Source organism: Cinclus cinclus, chromosome 16, assembly GCF_963662255.1.
Source record: "Cinclus cinclus chromosome 16, bCinCin1.1, whole genome shotgun sequence".
NCBI classification, from domain to species: Eukaryota; Metazoa; Chordata; class Aves; order Passeriformes; family Cinclidae; genus Cinclus; species Cinclus cinclus.
This window is the reverse complement of record NC_085061.1, coordinates 4,207,680-4,226,775: the sequence shown is the minus strand read 5'-3', so window position 1 is coordinate 4,226,775 and position 19,096 is coordinate 4,207,680. Positions and strand designations below refer to the sequence as shown.

Here is a 19,096-nt window from a genome sequence, read left to right as displayed (position 1 = left end):
CCTGGGAATGGTCATCTTCAGGAGCTTCATTCTTGTAACATGCCTAGTTCTAGGTATTACACAGCAGCAATTGAAAAATATAAATATATTATCAAGTTAGTAAGTCAAATAATCTACGCTACCATATTTAATAAGATCCACTCTCTGCATGAAACTGAAAGCATTTTTGCATTGTAAAACTGAGTGGCCAGTAATTTCAATTCCATAACCACCATTAGCTAATTTTCAACATTAAGAACTGTTTCATTCTTTCAAAGTGACAAGTGCCTACTGAATATGTCACTTCCAGAAAACCACTCTTCCTTTTTAACTCCACCAAGTCACCTTGCAATGGATCTAAGGATTGTTCAGAGCCTTACAGCACTGCAATCTGCAGGAGTGGTACTGACATGCTCTATTAGCTTCACACTTGCTTTGAGGACCACAAACACAAAGTAGTGTTGGATAAATGACTCCCATTTAGTTCTTCTACTCCAACTCCAGGATTACATAAGCCTCTGCCCCAAGCACAGGCTGCAAGAGCTTCCTCTCTTTGTCCTCGGGAGAGACAACCTCTCTGCAACACCCTGTCACTGACCCCAGAGGAGGGACAGCAAAAAGCTGCTTTTTTCTTTTTTTTTTAAAAAAAAAAAACACTTGTTCAAGGTCTCCATCTGATGATCATCCTGCCTGTGACCCATTTCCTGACCAGCCAAATGAACAATAAGCCTATAAAACTAACAAAAAAAGATGTTCTCTCCAGCTGTGTTTACCTGCAAAGTTCTCCAGGATGTCACTTAAAATAAAGTTTTCTATTTGTTTCTGGTGAAAGGACTAAGCAACCGACCAGGCCTGTCCTGAGATGTGTGAACAACCTCATCTACCTAAGCTTTGCTTCAGTAATTCACTAATTTACCACAATATGATTTTTTGGCTTTATTATACAACTTACCTTGGAAAAAACCCCCAAGCCCCCTCAATTGTGGCAAGAAGAGTATTTTGCAGAGAAAACTGACACTTAAAAAAGACCCCCGCAACCTTTTTTACTCACAAGGCCAGCTCCCCTGCAAACCTGGGAAGTTCTTGACTTTTGCAAGGACAGTTTCCTGACCTGGGATTCCTGGTGTGTGATCCATCACTAACCAAACCTGACAGAACTCTGAGCCCACAGAAGCAAGTCACTGATTTTCACCTGCAGCCCCACTCAGGCCCATTTCATCAATTAAAATAAGAAAGGCAATAATGGGCCCAAAGTGGGCAAACTGGTTCCCTAAAACTGACTTAGTGTGCAAAACTGCCATAGCATACAAAAAAAAAAAAAAAAAAAAAAGGGCAGCTCAAGAGCTCAGTGTGAGATCTCTCATGCTGTTTATTTTCCAGGTGCAGATTTTAAGTTACTTAAAATATAAGTTGCATCATTAGCTCTGTTGAGGGTAAATCCATAAGGTGACTAAGGATACAAACCCATGGATGAGTGTCAAGAGAAAAACAGAACAGGAAATTCCATGCTATGCCTCCCAGGTAAAACTACAGTAGATTCAGACACCAAACTGAGGTAATTATTGAGAAAAATTACAGTTGAAAGGGAATGTTCAACTAATTTGAGAAAATAGGTATAATATTAACTCATCTGGAAAATTCAGTGAAAGAATAAAGCTCACAGCAAACTAAGAACTAAAGTAAAGTCAACCTAGAAGTCAGGTGAGCCCACAACTGCATCCTCTTTCCTAGCATCTTGTGTGAAGTGGAAACCACCACCAAGAACTCAGAAAACATCTGAAAGCTTTGAAAGCAGTCCTAGTCTTCAGCCAAACAAATGGGCTCAGAGAAACCAACCTTATGTGATGAGTAAACTGGTTTGCATCACACCCTGGTGAAAGATTTTCCTTTTCAAATGTAATAACCTTAAGATTTTCCCCCCATCTGAATATTAGTCACATAACATTCTTCCCCTTCAAGGCTAAAAATTAATAAATATTTAAAAGACAGAGTTGGTCCTGGCAAAATAAGACTTGTTACAAGGAAGTTAATTCCTGCTTAAGTTTGCTGAAATTTAAGTTAGATTTTCCCATCTGCAACTTCTCAGTTGCTTCTCACCTCACTCCTGTGCCTGTTACAGGCACTGAAACAGCCACAGCTTTTCCACTCTGGAGCCTGCATAAAAGAAAGCCAGGAGGCTGCTGCATCAGGAAGCTACACAAAAAAAATACTGATATGAACATCTGCAAGCTTCAGAGGGGAAGAAAGATTCCAGATTTTATCCAAATTAACATGAAAGGACAACAGAACAGGACTTTTCTTTGACCACATTTCCCATGGGATTACCAGCTGAAGTAAAACTTAGCTTGTTTTGACATGCCATTGCAGGCTCAAAGGGGATAAGAACTCCAGGGAATTTGCTGACTTTTTATGGGTACAAACAGCCCTTCAGGTTTTATTCTTGGATAAAAACTATGACAAAAATTGCACAGTAAACAATGTTTGAGTTACCTAAAGGATAGCACTCCATTATCTTCGGTATGTCCATGTACCCCACTGCAGTAGAAAAGATTCAATGTCTGTACACAGAAAAGGCACCTGGCAGAGATTGAGAGCACAAGGGAATTCGGAGTTCACAACCAAACTATTCAAAGCCTCTTGCCATTTTACACACAAACCACTGCCCAAAAGGGGCGACTCCAAACCTGACTGTGCTCCGAGTTCCATGTGCACCACTATAGGCTAAAGATCCCACTAACACACAGATTAAAGGCTGATTTTACAGCAAGGTTTTGCTGTCCAAATACATCAGTGCAGCTGGAAAGCTGGGATCTCCAGGGTGTTCAGTCTTCCTACAAGGTCAGCTGTTGGGAACTAATCAAGCAGCTGCTGTGCTACCAAAACCTTTGCTTAAAGAGTTTAATCAACTTCCAAACTTGAGTACAGATGAAGCCCTGTCACGTGAGATACCGAACCTTCACAAATGCTGCCCACTGTGGGTGTGACAGTGCTGGCTGGCCATGGAGCACATCTCCCTCGAGCACCCACTGTGCAGATACAAGGCTGGGTGCTCCAGCACAGGCTGTTGCACCAAGGAAAGAAAAAACTGCATCAGTTTTCCCATGATGTAACATCCTCCACACATAGTGCAAAATAAACCCTTCTCCATCTCAGCGAGGCCTTAAGTCCCCATCCCATTTACTCTAACACGAGGCTCCTTACACAGTTTTAGACTTCTGCCTCAGGAGACTCATGCAAAACCTTCAGACAAGAGCTGTGCATCAACCTTGGGAGGTGGATTCTAGACCCTCAGCAAAGCTGCACACACACAAGACCTGGTTATATTCCTAAGGGTTAAGAATGGAACTTCCATTAACATTCTCCAATAGAGCTGCCAATCTCATCATGTTTAGATTAGTTTGATCGATTCAGCACCTCCAAACTACAAAAAAAAGGCAGTTTGTACAATTAGTGTCTCTGAAAAATGAGCGCATTCGTTCGGAACGTGTCTTCCATCCATGGTTGGTCAGAGATTTCTGTTCTCGAAGAAGGCAGACGGTGGTTGTGTCATTCAGCGTTCCAAACTCGCTACAGAACCTACCACGGCCAGGTTTCAGTAGTGTTTTAGTCCAAATGATTTCAGTAGCTAACATCAACATGACTCCTCCGGCCTATAGCTCCTCTGTTTGGACTGGCTAGTGTACAGCATTCCTGAGCCAAGGAATTCGCATGGGTCCTACGCCGCACGCAAGGGCCATAAAGAAAGGATAAAAACTTCGATGGAACCCTCCAGCGAAATTTCAGCAGAGCAGGGGCTGCTCTCCTTCACTGAAGCATGATATCCTTGAGGTTCTCCTGCAGGATGGTGTCCTTGACGGCGTGGAACACGAAGCGGATGTTCTCCGTGTCGATGGCCGTGGTGAAGTGGTGGAAGAGGGGCTTGCTGCGGTTCCGCCTCTTCCTGTCGAAGCACTGCACCAGGTAACGCTGCACGTCCTCCAGACGGTGAGGGTCGCCCTTGAAGTCCGAGAAATACTTCTTAATGCTGACAGTCTTTACCTTCTCCACGAGAAGATCCATCTTGTTGAGGAATAGGATAATGGAAACGTTAAAGAAAAGCTTGTTATTGACTATTGTCTCAAAGATATTCATGGACTCCACGAGTCTGTTTGTGCGCCTGTCTTCCATGAGGACCTGGTCGTATTCACTGGAGGAGACCATGAACAAAATTGAAGTTATTCCATCAAAGCACTGGAACCATTTTTGACGCTGAGATCTCTGTCCCCCTACATCCACCATCTTGAAAGGAATTTTTTTAATTATGAAATCGTGCTCTACTATCCCCTTTGTGGCTTTTCTGGCCAGCAAAATATCTTGTTTGCTGGGGAAATAGTTCTGCAAAAGAAAGGAGAGAAGTGTCAAAAAACGTTCTTCAAAAATTTTAATGCCTGAATACTGAAGGAATAGGTAAAATCACCAGGAGCTGCTTGTAAATTTAAAAATTATCAGATGGAGAACGAATACTCAGCTTTAAAACACTGTTGACCATTTAGCGCAACACTTTGGTAAACAGCTACAGAAGATCCTGAGACATATGAGAACAAAAATAAGGGACTAATTAATTCTTCACACTTTCATCCTTCAAGCCTCTTTGTTTAAGGCTGAAATGTATTTTTTCATTATGAAACTTTTAGCTACAGTGTTACTTGCCACTTAGGTAGTGTTCAATAAAGCGAATCAAGTAATCACTGAAAGGTTTTCATATTTTTGAAAACTAGCCTTTCCACGGTTCATTACTCTTACAATGATCATCTTGAAAGCTTTAGTGGAAATTCTTCTTCCACATTCACACTTTATGACCAGCAAGCACAGCAAGAGATCCTACCACAAGCTGTGGCCCAATCTACCACTGTGGAAAAATTTGTTCTTCGGAACCTTATCACTGTTACTGTCTAGGAAAATCATCTCTCTTTTTTCTCCTCCAAGTTTCCTGACAGATGATTTCATTACAGATTTTGAATCCTTCAAGTACTAGGAATGGTTTTTATTTTACTAAAGTTTCATTCTGCTACCTTAAGTAGCATCAGCCGTCCGATCATCAGGAAAGGTGAATGAGATCCAGAGACTGCACAGAAGGGCTGATAAAATATGTGCACAAATACAATTCCCATTTGTTGTCTGTCATAAAAGATTAAACAAATGCTAAGCTTCCGTTTCAGAAAGCTGGAGTTTACTATTTCTAGAGAAAGAACACTGAAATCATTGAATGCATTATTATTTAATAAACCAACCAAAAAACCTAACCAAACCCCATGAATCACAGCACACTCAGGCCTTCCTTGTCTCTTGGAGCTGTCTGGTTCAGAAGGAGAAGGTTTCTTACCAGTTGACCAATCCGATCCAGGTTATCCAGGAAGTATTTCACTGATTCACCCTGTGGAAGAGGAAAGACATGGGGAACTGAGCTTGTTTCTAGGACAGCAAATCCAACCTTCTTCCCAACATGCACTGAGGTCTAACACAGCAATATCACCAGGTCAAGTTGAGAAGAGATTTGAACAAGTGCTCAGATATATCCAGTACATCTCTACAATAAAAGTGTTATTAAAATCAGTTATTTTACTTAAAGAATTTGGCTTTTTTCCTCTTATAAGACAAATGCAGTTAACTTGACACTGACTGAGTGGGTGTAAAAAATGACACACATTTATAAGAAACCAGTGTATTTTGTTTAAAATTCGTAACAGTGAACAAAAGTATATCCTAGACTGGCTGGCATATCTTTAGAAAAGTGCAAGTTTTAAGTCCCCCACAATTTATGATGATTTAAGCTGGACTTGCTTGTCACAAACAAAAAAGGAACATTTTCAAGGACTTGCTCTTCTACAGATAGCTTCCCTTCTGGACTCAAGACTTTTAATAGTAGATTTGCTCATCTTGTACAAAGTCCTTCAGCAGTTATATTGAGAAGAAAATAGGAATGTTTACAAGGAAAATGTAATCTTGTGTGAAAATTTACTCCTGTGTAAAGAGGATTTGGTCTCTTATCAAACAAGCTCACCTGTGTGTCCCACTCAAATCAAGGGCTTCTTTGCACTAAGTTGGGACAAGAAGCCCTGCAGGGACTTTTAAAGAAGTCACAATATTGTCACAAAGTCACAATATGCAGGTACAGACTACTGTATGCAGACTACAGACTACTCTGGAGTGAAACTCTCCTGCAAATACTTCCCTTCATGAAGGGGTAATTCAGTAAGCCTTCTTTATTGTTCAGAATGTGTCTTGTAGTTGCAGCCATGCCATGAGAACAATAAAGTGGAAAATCCTGCTGCCTTTTAATGATTTTAGGCAGGAAAACCCATTCTTTATCACAGAGCAGGGCTGGCACTCATGACCAAACGAGTAGGTTCCCTCACCAAGTCACTAATTCAGAATCGAGCTTCCTCCAAATACTACCCTGGACTCCAGCTGCAATATAAATTCTCAAACCACACATCCTCATAGGCCTGAGACAGCAGAGCAGGATTATTGTCCCCAGTACAACTCTAACCAGATGAACACAACAGTTCATTGTGAGGAATCACATTGGAGATCAGAGGATTCAGTGCAGGACAAGTACATGCTCCCAGCATAAGGCACACACAAAAGGAGCTGGAGCTTATCATTGCCTAGCATTTAAAACTGGAAGTGTCTTTTCACGAAGAAGAGAGAACACACGGATTTACAGAAGACTACAGTGTATCAACAAAAGATTTACAGTGGATTGCTAGCATAAAAAAAACACTTCTTTTTTTGGGGGGGGAGAGGGGAAGTTTCCAAAAAACAATTGCTCTAAGAGCTTCCTTACAATCATGAATTTTCATAAGGTGAAAGTAATTTCCTGTATTTTTTGGCACTCTGTGGATCAGAAGAGATATCACAGACTGCATGAATAAGAGAAAAGGGCTTCCTGTACAGTATTAGTCATGTTCAGGAGATGGGAGTGCCCAGAAAGAAAAGAAACACTGAAGCTGCAAAAAACCCCTTCTCTATCTGTTGTACTCTGTCCCACACAGTGCCTTCAGATGTGCAAAATTACTGCAAAGGGACCATATCTGATGGAGATTTTTCCAATTTTCTACCCAGTTTCTTTAAGAGTCTCTGCCTGTCCATCCACCATCCCACGCTGAAGCAGAGAACAGCCATTTGTCTGTGAAATGCAGGGACACACAGGCAGGATCATCTGATTTACAGCTTCTGCCTCCCCTAATTCCCACCTCACACATCCATCACTCTGACATTCTGCACATTGATAGGGAGGTAAGAATATTACCTGATTAAAGGAAAAAATACTGGTTCATGTCTGCAGTCCTTTAGGGAAAACCAACTTCTCTAGATTCTTACCCAGCTCTTAATTAGCATTGCAATTAAGCCATGTAATTTGTTCAGGGCAATTTTAAGCAGCAATGGCAAAGCTCTGGGAGAGCTGGGTAACCACGTCAGGTGGCTGGAACAGGTGTGAGCACCATATGCATGGTCTGACAGAGATCTGAAGGAATCTGAATATTCTCTTCTGCCACAGAATCCAAAGGCATCCAGGACTTAAGTCAAAATATCTGTTTCCAGCCTAAACAACAAATCCTCAACAAGCTCCAGAGGGCTTGACGTTTAAAAACCCTCAAAACATTAAAGCACACAAACATGAAGGGAGGAAAAACACCTACCAAAATCCTTCCAGGGTAATAACCCCAAACCCAGTGCACACACTCAAAATCTCCTGCTTTAACGATTCCCTGATTAATGATTACTGTATTAAGTTTTAAGGAAGTGTGGACTCAGCTCCTGCTCCAAAGACTTCTGGAATAACCTTGTTCTACACTTTAGTCAGATTTACAGCAAACTGGGATGTTCTGGGAAGCACATTCAGTTCCTCCAGCCAGCAGCACACACATGGACTGGACATTAACTGACTTGATGAGCAACACAACCTACTGAATGAGAAAAATATGGAAACTGCAGGTTTCACAACTGCTTGCCATTAGTGTTTTTAATTAGAACAATTATGCTAACTGAACATTCCTTCCTCTATGCATTTTTTCTAGTCATTCAGAGAAAATAGACAGCAATACTAATTAGATCTAGAAGTTAAATTTATTGAGTTTTATATCAAGCTGCATGTCAATGGATTTCTGAATTCCATGAATAAATTATTTATAAAAAGCTGTTTCATGCTTTGGGTATTATACATGCATACAAACAAATACTTATGTATATAAACGTATGCATATAAAAATATACACATGGTTTCTAAATAAAAATAGATTTTCCATTCAAAGCAAATAATTATCAAAATAAAGTATCAGCTGCTCCTTTTGTGTTGAATTATTTTTTTTTTCTTCAAGACACTGGCCATAAAGTAGCTGGTTTGGTCTTTTCAGTGCAAATATTTAATGTTTCTCCAATACCCATCTGGCCATTCAGCTCCATTCAAAGCTGGCTTAACACTTCAAGTGCTCTCCTCCTCCAGATCTTAGCCAGTTATTTCAGGTCCATGATCATAACTTCCTATAAAAGTGTCAGCAAATATTTGCAGTTGATTCATCAGATACTAAAAATATCTTTATGCAGATTGATGACTTCAATTTCAGTATTTTAATGGTTCTATTGGAAAAAAGGTTATTTTAACATCACAATCTATTTTAAGCTATGCTTGCGACGTAGAAATGAAAGCCGAAGTTATTTATAATATCTGTATATTTATACTCTCTATGAGTATTTATACTATGTGTAACTACCCAAATATAATCACATCATGGTGCGTTCACTTTAAAAACAAACAAAAAAGACCCAGATCAGATCTTTTACAGGCTGATGTTGCAAGAAAAACTGTGGCAGCTCCAGAAACTTTCTCAGATCAATTACATTCGTAGAAGGTTGTTGAGCTTCTGCCTCTCAGATTTTAAAAGACTCATATCTTGCATTGTCCCAATAGCACACTATTTCCTGCAAAAATATTCTAATTATATTAATAAATAATGCTCTTAAAATATGAAAGACTACTTAATTTCTACCAGAACAATACTAAGATAGGAAGCCCCGTTCTGTTACAGTGCCAGCAGAGTCTGACAGTGAAGCATTTACACACTGACATTTCTTAATTATTTTATTTTTAACTAATGCTCTATTAGCACATTTCACATTCGAAAGGTACAAACCAGTTCCTTATTTTCATGGCTTTTCATTCTTCTTGATAATAAATCAAGATGTTTCAGTGGTGCCTCCTGCATGGAGGCAGGAGCGTTTTACAGGACAGCTGTGGGGAGGGAACAGTGACCTCTGAGTTATGAATTTTACCTAGCTCAGATGGTCCTTTTTTAGTGCCCCAGAGTACAGCAGTGCCCATTCGTGTTCCACTCCTTGCTCCCCACACAAGAGTGAACACAGAGCTGGGGTGACTCATTCTGTCCCTGCTGACCTCTCCTCCCTCTGCAATCCAGACCCTCTGAGTAACTCTTCTGCCAACTAGGACCAAGAGAAGGAATAAGAGATGCTGTTCCCATTGTTCAGGAGGATGAGTCACTCCACATCTGGGAACTGGGGGAATCAAGAAACACAAACAGAAGGCCTCAAATGAGCCCACAATGCAGTATCACTGTTGGATTTTTTTTTCTTTAATTGTTACTCTTTTAACTGGCCTATCTGCAGTATAAAGTTTGGTGAAACCAGAGAAAATAATACAATTTGTTTAAAAATTGACTGGTGGAGGAGAAAGGGAGGAAAGTCAAAATGTAAACATATACTCCTGCTTCCTGAAATAGTCCTCTTAAAACTCTTTTTATATCCTAGATTATTTTGACCATAGCATTCCCACGGGACGAAAGTAATGAAATAAAGAAATTTTTGATCTACATACTTTGTACTATGTGAATGCCATCTTAACATGAGCTTCAAATAAGTCATCATGAAATAACTGATTGAATTCAACATCCTTGTTCCTTCAGGCTACATTCAGAGCACATAGGAAATCTCAATACAGAAATATTATAACTAAGCTGGCATCACTTCCTCTGCCATTGATAGCCTCATTTTGGGCAGAGTTCCCAAGAAGTATTTATTGCACGAAAATAAATGCACAGCAATCATATGCAGATTACTTTAAAATACCCCCAGAAACTCAGCAGACAGATTTTGGAAGGCCAGAATTTATCAACCTGTCACTGTAACCCTCAGTTACTCACAGCAAGCCTTGGTCAGATCATAAAGGACAGTGAAAAATCCCATTGTCCAGTTCCCTAAAACACTGGCTCATTTCAAACTTTTCCTGCTGAAAAGTAGTTCCTCTAAATTCTGCTCTGAACTAAAAGACTTGAAAGGGGACCCTCTGTTCCAAATTGGCTTTTTTCCTTTCCTTGTCCCAAGGCCTTTTTGACATAATATTAATTCAGCCCTTCCTGATCATTCTGTCTCTGGCAGCTAAATTTAGAGTGCACAACTTAAGGCAGACCTGTCAGTCTTAGCTTGTTTCAGATGATGGATTAAACCACAGAGGAAGGAAATGTTGTACTTCAAGGAAGCATCTAATACAGATCAAACAGAAACACAGAATACAGACCTAACAGAATTCCCACACTACAGCAAAACACCCAGAGAAACAGATACTGCAAATAATTGCCACAAACTGCTCAGCAGAATCTGCAAGGTGAGAGAACACTGGTCCAGATAAAACCTTGGCGTTGGTCACCCACTCTCTGCTCAGGAGCTGTAAAACATTCAGCAGCAGGGGTGAGAAACACACAAGAAATCCAGGAGACCCTAGAAAGATGTTTGGGAATCTCCCAGCTGAGATCCTGGATACAGAAATGGGATGGACTTAAAGCATTGACACAGTTTCATCCAAAGCTGACCTTTATCTAAGGAACCATTCCATGAGGGCTGCTTGAGACACATACAGACAAAAAGCAAACCTGCAAGCAAAATCTTTGTTTGCAAACCCTGAGATCTCCTTTTTTCCAAGTTTCCCGGGATGTCAATCACCTCTTGACTGCAAGGGGTCTGAATGTCACCACTTCAGATATTTTATAAAACCAGGAGGACCATGAGAAGAGCAAGGTTACAAAATAACCAGGAGACCAGTACTTGAAAATGCTTGGGAGTCAGATCAGCCAAGTTTTTGGGTACTGAAATTAGAAACCAAAACCTCACCATCAAAAAGTGATACAGAAAATGCTTTCTTTCTTTAATGAGAGGTACTGGACACAAGCAGCAGGCTGACATCCTGCCACCACAGCACAAATCCTTTGGAAGTGAACAGGCTCAGGCTCTGCACCCTGCTTCTGTCCAAGGGCTAAAATTCTCCTGAGAGACAACTACAAACAACTCCCCCTCCCAAAGCCCACAGGCTCCTTCAAGAGATTACTTCTAACTCTGCACTTCTATTCAGCCTCACTGCTAACAGGGCATGGATTTACTGCAGCCAGAAATGTGTTCCCTCCTCTCTGACAGCTGATGAATTCAGTATTATTTTCCAAGGAGGTGAGCAAGTCTGTGCTTGCTAAGAATTCCCCCAGAGGATGCTGAAGTAACCCAAATTGCCCTGAAATGCTGATGCCCATTGGACACTGCACTACAGATATTCTACATCCTGTCTGGGCATCGAAATTTATTGACACAAGACAAACATTAATTTTTCATTCAATCACCCCCTCCAATGCAGAGACCAATCATTTCTCCTTATTTAAGCTGTACAGAATTCCAGGTATCAAATCTCTCCAGTGTTATTTAACTTCCTCCTTAACAACAGACTGAGCTCCTGGCTCCCATCCAGCAACTCCAGTGCTTATCCAAATTGCTGCTATCTGGACCCTACAAACACACCAACTATAAGAAAAAAAGTACCATATGGTTCCATACTTCTAAAAGTTACCTCTCCTTTCTCTTGCCTACTCACACACAGTAAGTATCAGATGTTAAGATCAGAAAATATTTTAAAAATGCATGATTTGCCAGCTCAGTCCAAGCAGGCAAGGGAAAAATTTGTTTGTCACATCAGGATGGGTTTATATTAACTCATCCTACATGACACATGGCCTAACAGTGCTTTGCAGCATATGGATAATAATAGGTGAAAGTATTTACTTAATTCTCCAGAAAAACTTCAGGCTAGTCAGAGCTTCCACATTAGTACTAAGATCTGTGGAATCCTGTGATTGAAATTCCAGCCTTGCAGCTAAGAAACTCATACAGGAGCAAGATTCTTGTGCTGAAGGGCAACTCTTAACACGTGTTATCTTTTTCCAGCAATCAAATACAGCAATTCTCTTTCCCAGGTGCTGCAAGGGAAAACTAAAGTTTTTTTTTTTTCCCTGAAATTCTAAGTATTTCTACACCAACAGGTTGTAGATGAAATAAATTACTTTTGTACTAGGTTAACAATCGTGTCCATTTGTCTCAAATATGCACACCAGCAGCAATGCCTCCAGGAAGAAAGGAATTTTCTGTTAACAGACTAAGGCAGGCTCCATCCTACACTAAAAGCTTTGAGAAACATTAACTAAAGATCCCTGTAATTTTGACTTTACTCATACTTACTGTCTTAATCACTGCTGTTTCTGCTTCACAGATTTGCAGTGGCTGGAAGAAAAACAGGTGCAAACAGCAGAGAAAACAGTACTGGCCACAAACAAAACACAAAGTGTAATACAAACATGCTAAATGTTAGCTTTAAAAAAAAAAAAAAAAAAAAAAATCTAGAAAAATCCTTAACCAGACAGACCTGCACACCAGCCACAGGGATTCAGCATGTCCTACCCTTCACTGACCAGCAGCTAGCAAGAGTTCAGGAGTGGATGCAAGGGGATACAGACCAAATTCACGTGGAAGAATCACAGTTATGTTTAAACAACAAAAATAGTCCAACGACTGCATCCAACATCAGCAGCGAGCCCAGCTCAGTCCTGGCACGAGCGGATGCCAGACCTTCTCCTAAGCACCCCATGGAAGGATTCCTTCCTGTTTCCCTTCCAACTGTCCAAGGGAATTCATTGTCTGCAAGTGCTGCCAGAGCCCTTTCATCTCCCACACCGGAGATTCTCCCTGAGCACGCCAGGCTCAGCTTCTCCTTCCAAGCACAGCCAGATCAACACCCCAAAGGCAACTGAAACACCACTCCTGCCACAGTTAGAACACAATCCCGAGCTGCAGAAGCAGGGATGGAGCCAAGATTTTGGCCCATCACCAGCAAATCATCCCAATTATTCTCAGTGGGCAGCTGCCACGGGAAAATGCACATTTTGAAGTAACATGGCAGAATTTAGAAGCAACTGGATGTTTTTACATCCCCTGGAATGGTGCACAATCCCCTTATTCTGTGACCCCAGGCCCATGCTTTGCTCCCAGCAGGTCAGAATGCAAACCTGAAACTTGCTTTGTTTACAGAAGACATCTGCAGAACTAGAACAGACAGTGACAAAAAAAAAAAAAAGTACCTTCTGAATTAATCTAGTCAGCAGTACTATTCTGATCAAGACTAAATCACAAGTTTACAAGTGAGTTTCCCTTTCAAATCTTATCAGATCAAGGGATGGGAAATAAATATCTTAGATCTTGTGGGCTGAAAAAGCAGCTAACACCAGCCATGAGAGAATGTTGAGCTTGGACTTTTCCATGGCAGGTGGCCAGCTGGAAAGCTCAGCAACTTGGATGCACTCACAAGAGGCATAACCTTGAGTATCTTGCAGAACGATGTTTCCTGCTCTACTTACACACCAAAGATTTGCTGCAGTGTCCTAATGGTCCACTTTCTTGGGAAATACCAGCTCAGACATGTCATACTGAAATTTGTCTGTTGTTAAATGGTGACTATAAGGATTGCAAAATGTCATTTATCCTGCAAATTTCTTTAAAATTTGTTCTAAATAAGATTTTCTCATTTTGTCTGTATATATATGGCTGAGACATTTTTAGATGGGAAGGCAAAAACTATGGTCTTGCAAAATTCAGAAAGCTGCTCAGTATCTGAACGTAAGGTTTTAGGTAAAAGAGCTAAAACGCAACCTAAGTCTTAGCTGCACTCAGGTGTGCTATTTAACAGTTTGATTCCTATAAAATCAAATGTGTAGAGAATAGAGTGCAGAAAGAAATTAAATTCCACTTTGCTTACCTTACTCTGAAGTTGTGCCCCATGCCCATTACCACAGTGCTTGGCAGGCTCAACCACAGAGAACACAAGGCTTGCAAGTCTGAGGGACTCCTCAAGGCAGCTTTACATCTGATTCTCAAAAATCATTTGCCCCAGAAACAAAAAACCTCCTTTTTCAATAAGCTTGGTATTTTTTAATTCTAAGAGATTTAGAATTGACCAGCTCTGAACTCTGAGGTGCAGTTTCTGCCTGTTGTTACCCTGTTTGCTCTCCCAATCAGTGGAAATTTTCATCCTGCTCTCTGCACTGAGAAGCTCCTCAGTACCTTGTGTCCCTCACTTACATCAAGACTTGTATCCATCAACTCTGACCTTCATACACACCTGTAAATCTCCCAGATCAACCTGTCTCATGTCACATGCCAAGAACACTTATTTCATTAGCTCCCAGCTGTATTTTGGGTCTGTGAGGGTGTTTCACCCAAGCAGTGACTGCCCTCTTCATAACCTCATCTCTCCTGCTCCAGTGCCACTGACAGCCCCGTGCGTCGGGTCCAGCAGATGAATGAACCTCCAAGGACCTTTGGTGACCTGAAATAAACTTCAGTTTCCATTCACAGTCAAGTCAAGTTTTCTCTGTGATTGTATTTATAAGCATTATCTTGCAAGGCTTTTTATCTGTTCACATCCAAACATACCAGCTATTCTAAATATTCTCTCCCTTTCCCTCATGCCTGTTTCAGCATGAGGAGGAAGACTCCTCCAAATCTGTACTTAAACCTTCACCCTATTGATACTTCAGCATCAAGATTTCATGCAACCTGAACTACTTTTAATTTAATTTCAGAATTTGCTCTCTTGCAGGTCTGAAAACAAATCTAAAGAGGAAATCTGTGATTAGAAATAGGTGACAGCTTCTATCCTTAAGGCTTCAGCTACACATAGAAATTAATCAAGCCACAGTGGAAAATGAAGTGAGTTTAACAATCTTTTCCAAGCTGTTGAGCAGACTAGCCTATTTAAAAAAAAAACAAAAACAAAACTAATTAAAGCCTTGGTCACATCCTACTGAACTGGAGAGAGGGCAGCAGTCCAGCCACGTGGATGGGCAGCTCAACTCCCTGCAACCAGAAATGTATGTGCTGGGCTGGAAGAAGGAAGACAGAAAAAGAGGATATAGTATGTGGCTCTTTTGTCTCCTGCCCACATCTAACACCATAACTGATTCACTACTGTACTCAGACCAGACTGTAACCACACGGATCAAAGTCTTGAATTCAGAGGTGGAATTAAATGGGAAAGAGCTCCATCAATAAACCAGGGCTTTTGAGATTCTACTGAGTTTTCCAAAGTAGAATTAAGCGAGTATCAAGGGAAGCAAGTCAAATTAAGAGCTTTGGGGGCGGGGTGGAGAGCAGACCTTCTAAGGACAAACAGCAACAGTTTGTTCAGGAGGAAAGCCAAGTGAAGCACAAGCCTGCCACAGTCTGACTGCAGGAATCTGTGTTGTATACAGAGGAGACATTTGAAAGGTGTCAATAAATTACTTCTCAGAGCAACATGTTTTCCACTCTCTCAAACAGAAAATCTTGCATGATGTTTCCAAGAAGTTTTCTTGCCCTCCCCCAAATCCTAAGTCAATAATAGAGCCAAACAGGTTTACTCATCAGAGTTGCTTTAGGTGCAGCTGCAAACTACTGAAAAGGTGGGGACGGTGCAGCCAGCTTTGTGCCTTTGTGACAGAAGCTTCTCCAGCAGTGCAGCTGAGAAAGAAGTGAAATACTGAGCTTACCTTACCCTTCTCCTTTGGGAAGGGCACTCAACAGCTCTGCTCTCTCCAGTAGTGTTTGCTTATCAGCTGGTTGGTTTGTGGCACTTGGAAGCACTGAGCTATTTCCTGGAACAGCATCACATTCAGATGCATCTTAAGTCATCTGATCTGTGGAACCCTCCCCTGTTGCACGGCTACCACTGCACATGAACCCAGAAGACAGAAGTCAAACACCGTTTCTTCCCTTCCTCTGCTCACCTCCTCCTCCTCCTCACTCAATACCTGTGAAACAGAGCCTGGATTTGAGCAGTCTGTGAACACTTCAGTACTCCAGTAACCTGGAACACAAACACTGAAAAAGCTATTCTTTGAGGTACAGGCATCTTATTTTGGCATCAGGAAAGCAGTCATTGCTTGGGAGAAGGATCAATGAGATAAAGACACTGTCACCACACCTTGGCAAGCACCAGGTTAAGGCAATTCATGCCCACCTGTGATGCCCATGGCTTGTTCCTTCCCCAGCAGGACAGCGTGTCACCCCCAGGCTGCATCTGCCCCTTCTCTAAGAGCAGCTTCCAAAAAACCCACCCAACATAAGCAAGAGCACAACGCAAAGCCGAACTCCCCAAACCACCATTTCCTATTGCTCACCAGGATTACTCTGTCCAGAGCTACAGCCAAGAGTGGTTTGCATTCAGTGAAACTCTCCATGTTTTAAGGCAAATTGGGCTTGTTTGGGAGACAGCAGGAGCAGGGGGAGAAAAAGAAGAAAAGTAGGTTAAAGACATTACAATCTTTTTGAGAAGTCACTGCAAAAAGGTCAGGATTTGGATGGGCAGCAAGGGTACAACATCACCACCTGAACAGGCTAATGCTGCCTAACCATCCTACCAGCATATTTTTTTTCAGCTTTCTGTCAGGTCCCATCTTTTAAAGAACATGGGCTCATTAAACATAATTCATTGTCATTGTGACAAGTAAAGAACAACTTCAAATATCTGCTAAGTATAAAAATGCAGAAGATATGCCAATAAGACTTTCTTGTAAAAACAGACCTAGTTTTTAATGGTTTGCTTATTTGTTCATCAGTTCAGTTACTTGTTTTTGATCCTACATAACTTACAATAAACTAGGATATTCATGAAAGCCTGAAAGCATTCATTACTTGTTATCCTATTAAATTCGGTGGCCCCTTTGAAAAATCCAATCCTTAACCTCTTACTGTTTTTTTTTTCACAAGGGAACCTTTTATAAATGCACTGAAAACACCCCTGCTCGCTGTCCCAGTTCTAGGTGAAAAGCACAAGGTTTGGTACCACTAAAAAGCTGAATGGGTACCAAAAGAAAGCTGAATCACTACAAAGAATATATAAATGAGGTACAAAAGGCTGACTTGTAAAACTGGAACTTTCTGAAATGCACTGTCAGCACTGCTGTTCTGAGCAGTGTCAGGGAGACAGGCTTAACAAAACCAGTCACCTTTTCTTGGGCAGTGCCTGCTTTTCCCCCCAGCTTCCTGAAACCAACCACAGGGTCAGAAAACTGCTAATACAGCACACAGCAAGTAGCAGGAGCTCTCTCTTTTCCTTCACACAGCTAAGCCAGTCCTAGCTGGATCTTCAAGTAGTGCACATAGCTTTCCTACACCAAAAACTCTGAACTCTATGTATTATGGGAACACAAATATAAAAGTCTCCTTTTCAATTGCATCTTTGAGACTGAATGGATGAAACCAGTCTGACAAGTGGTGCCCTTCTACTAGAAACAATATTATTTGTTTTTAGGCAGATAAACATTAACATACATGTCTCTGCATAATGAAGTATTTTTGTAGCAACTCAAACAGAAGTTGTCCTTGTGCTACCAAGGTTTTAACCTACACAGATGCTCATTACTGAATAAGTGAGTTCTCTCCTGCTTCCACCAAATTTCAGAGGGAACTCTTCATTAGACTCCCTCTGTCATTCAAAGGGTCAGATTTCTGGAATACATTTTCATTACTGGGATTCTCTAAGGTGATACTAGCTGCCAATTTTAAAGTCGCCTGAATGATTGAGGTCCATTAGGAACTTTCTGAGTATGAAATCAAGCAGCATAATCAAAGCTAAAGGCTGATCACTGGGCTGGATTTGTCTCTGCCCAGACCTTTCCTGCACACTAGAAAGGGATAAAGAGATTACTCCAGTGGTTTGTAGCTGCAGTTGGGTACTGGCTCAGACAGCCTGAACTGAAAGTTTCCTTCCTTGTTTCTCACAGCATGTGCCAGCATTTCTTGATGGGAATGCAAAGATTAATTACAGCTGTACTTGCACTGAACAAATCCTCATATTCAATACAGTCCTGCAAGATTTAGAGTAGCACTAATTAGGGCTTAGAACAACAATTCTGCAAAGACAAACATACAGAGTATTTTTTCTAATTATTTAATGCACAATAAAACTAAAGCTTGTTTCTGGAACCAAGGTGGCATTTATTCTCAAGAGCTGAGAGCCAAAAGGACCTTTCCAGCCTAAGAACATTAGACTTAGTGTTTCAGTGCTGCTGTTGAAGGCAAGACAGCAAACAATAACCACTTCCATACGCACACGGAAAGGTAAGGGTGAGTAAAAAAACCTTTTGGGACACCCAGACAATTCTCTAAGGGGCTCAGTCACTGTGAGGTAAAGACAAAAAATATTTGTATTTAGTAAAATATATATAAGGAAAAAGAAAGCTCTCAATGAGAAAAATGGAAATCATTAGGCAAGAGGCAAATGCTAGCAATGAATTTTCACCATGGGAGCTGTAAATATGAAGTTGTTTCATTTATCTTAGCCACACCAGAAATATAGTCAAGATGTATTGGCTTCCAAGGGCCAGTAGCAAAAAGCTCCTACAGGAAGCCTTACATAGTATCGGACTTTTTAATCTGCCTTCAAGAATCTCTAAGTTAAAGGTAGGTCCACAGTAAGTCTGAATTTCAGCCTTTTGGTACCCACACAGCATTAATGAAGTGCATTAACTGCAGATCTTGCAGACTTTGGAGGTGATTTTGCCCAAAGTTTTTGATCTTTAAATAATGTAAAAATTAAAAAAACTGTTGAGTGCTGGGAACTCACTATACAGAATAGCAGGACAGCCAGTAGCAAAGCTCTTTTTATTCAGATCCATCTCAGCTCCCATATGGTAGGCATATCAATTTCTTGTTATCCACTTATTTATTATGTATGATCTGCTCAATCCTTTCTAACTTATCCTCCCAATTCCATGCA

At 40.9% G+C, this 19,096-nt stretch overlaps 1 protein-coding gene across 2 annotated transcripts in view; it reads right to left on the bottom strand.

Annotated features, from left to right (window-relative positions):
• Window positions 1–3,783: 3,783 nt before the first annotated feature.
• Window positions 3,784–19,096, bottom strand: part of GNA12 (G protein subunit alpha 12) — a 34,301-nt gene continuing 18,988 nt past the window's right edge. Inside the window, exons 3-4 of one of the 2 annotated variants that reach the window (XM_062504013.1) lie at window positions 5,342–5,392; window positions 3,784–4,353 (exon numbers count right to left, since the gene is read on the bottom strand). In XM_062504013.1, the coding sequence (XP_062359997.1) occupies window positions 3,784–4,353; window positions 5,342–5,392 (621 nt within the window). The remainder of the gene's footprint in view (window positions 4,354–5,341; window positions 5,393–19,096) is intronic. The other variant, XM_062504014.1, reaches the window with a different exon arrangement.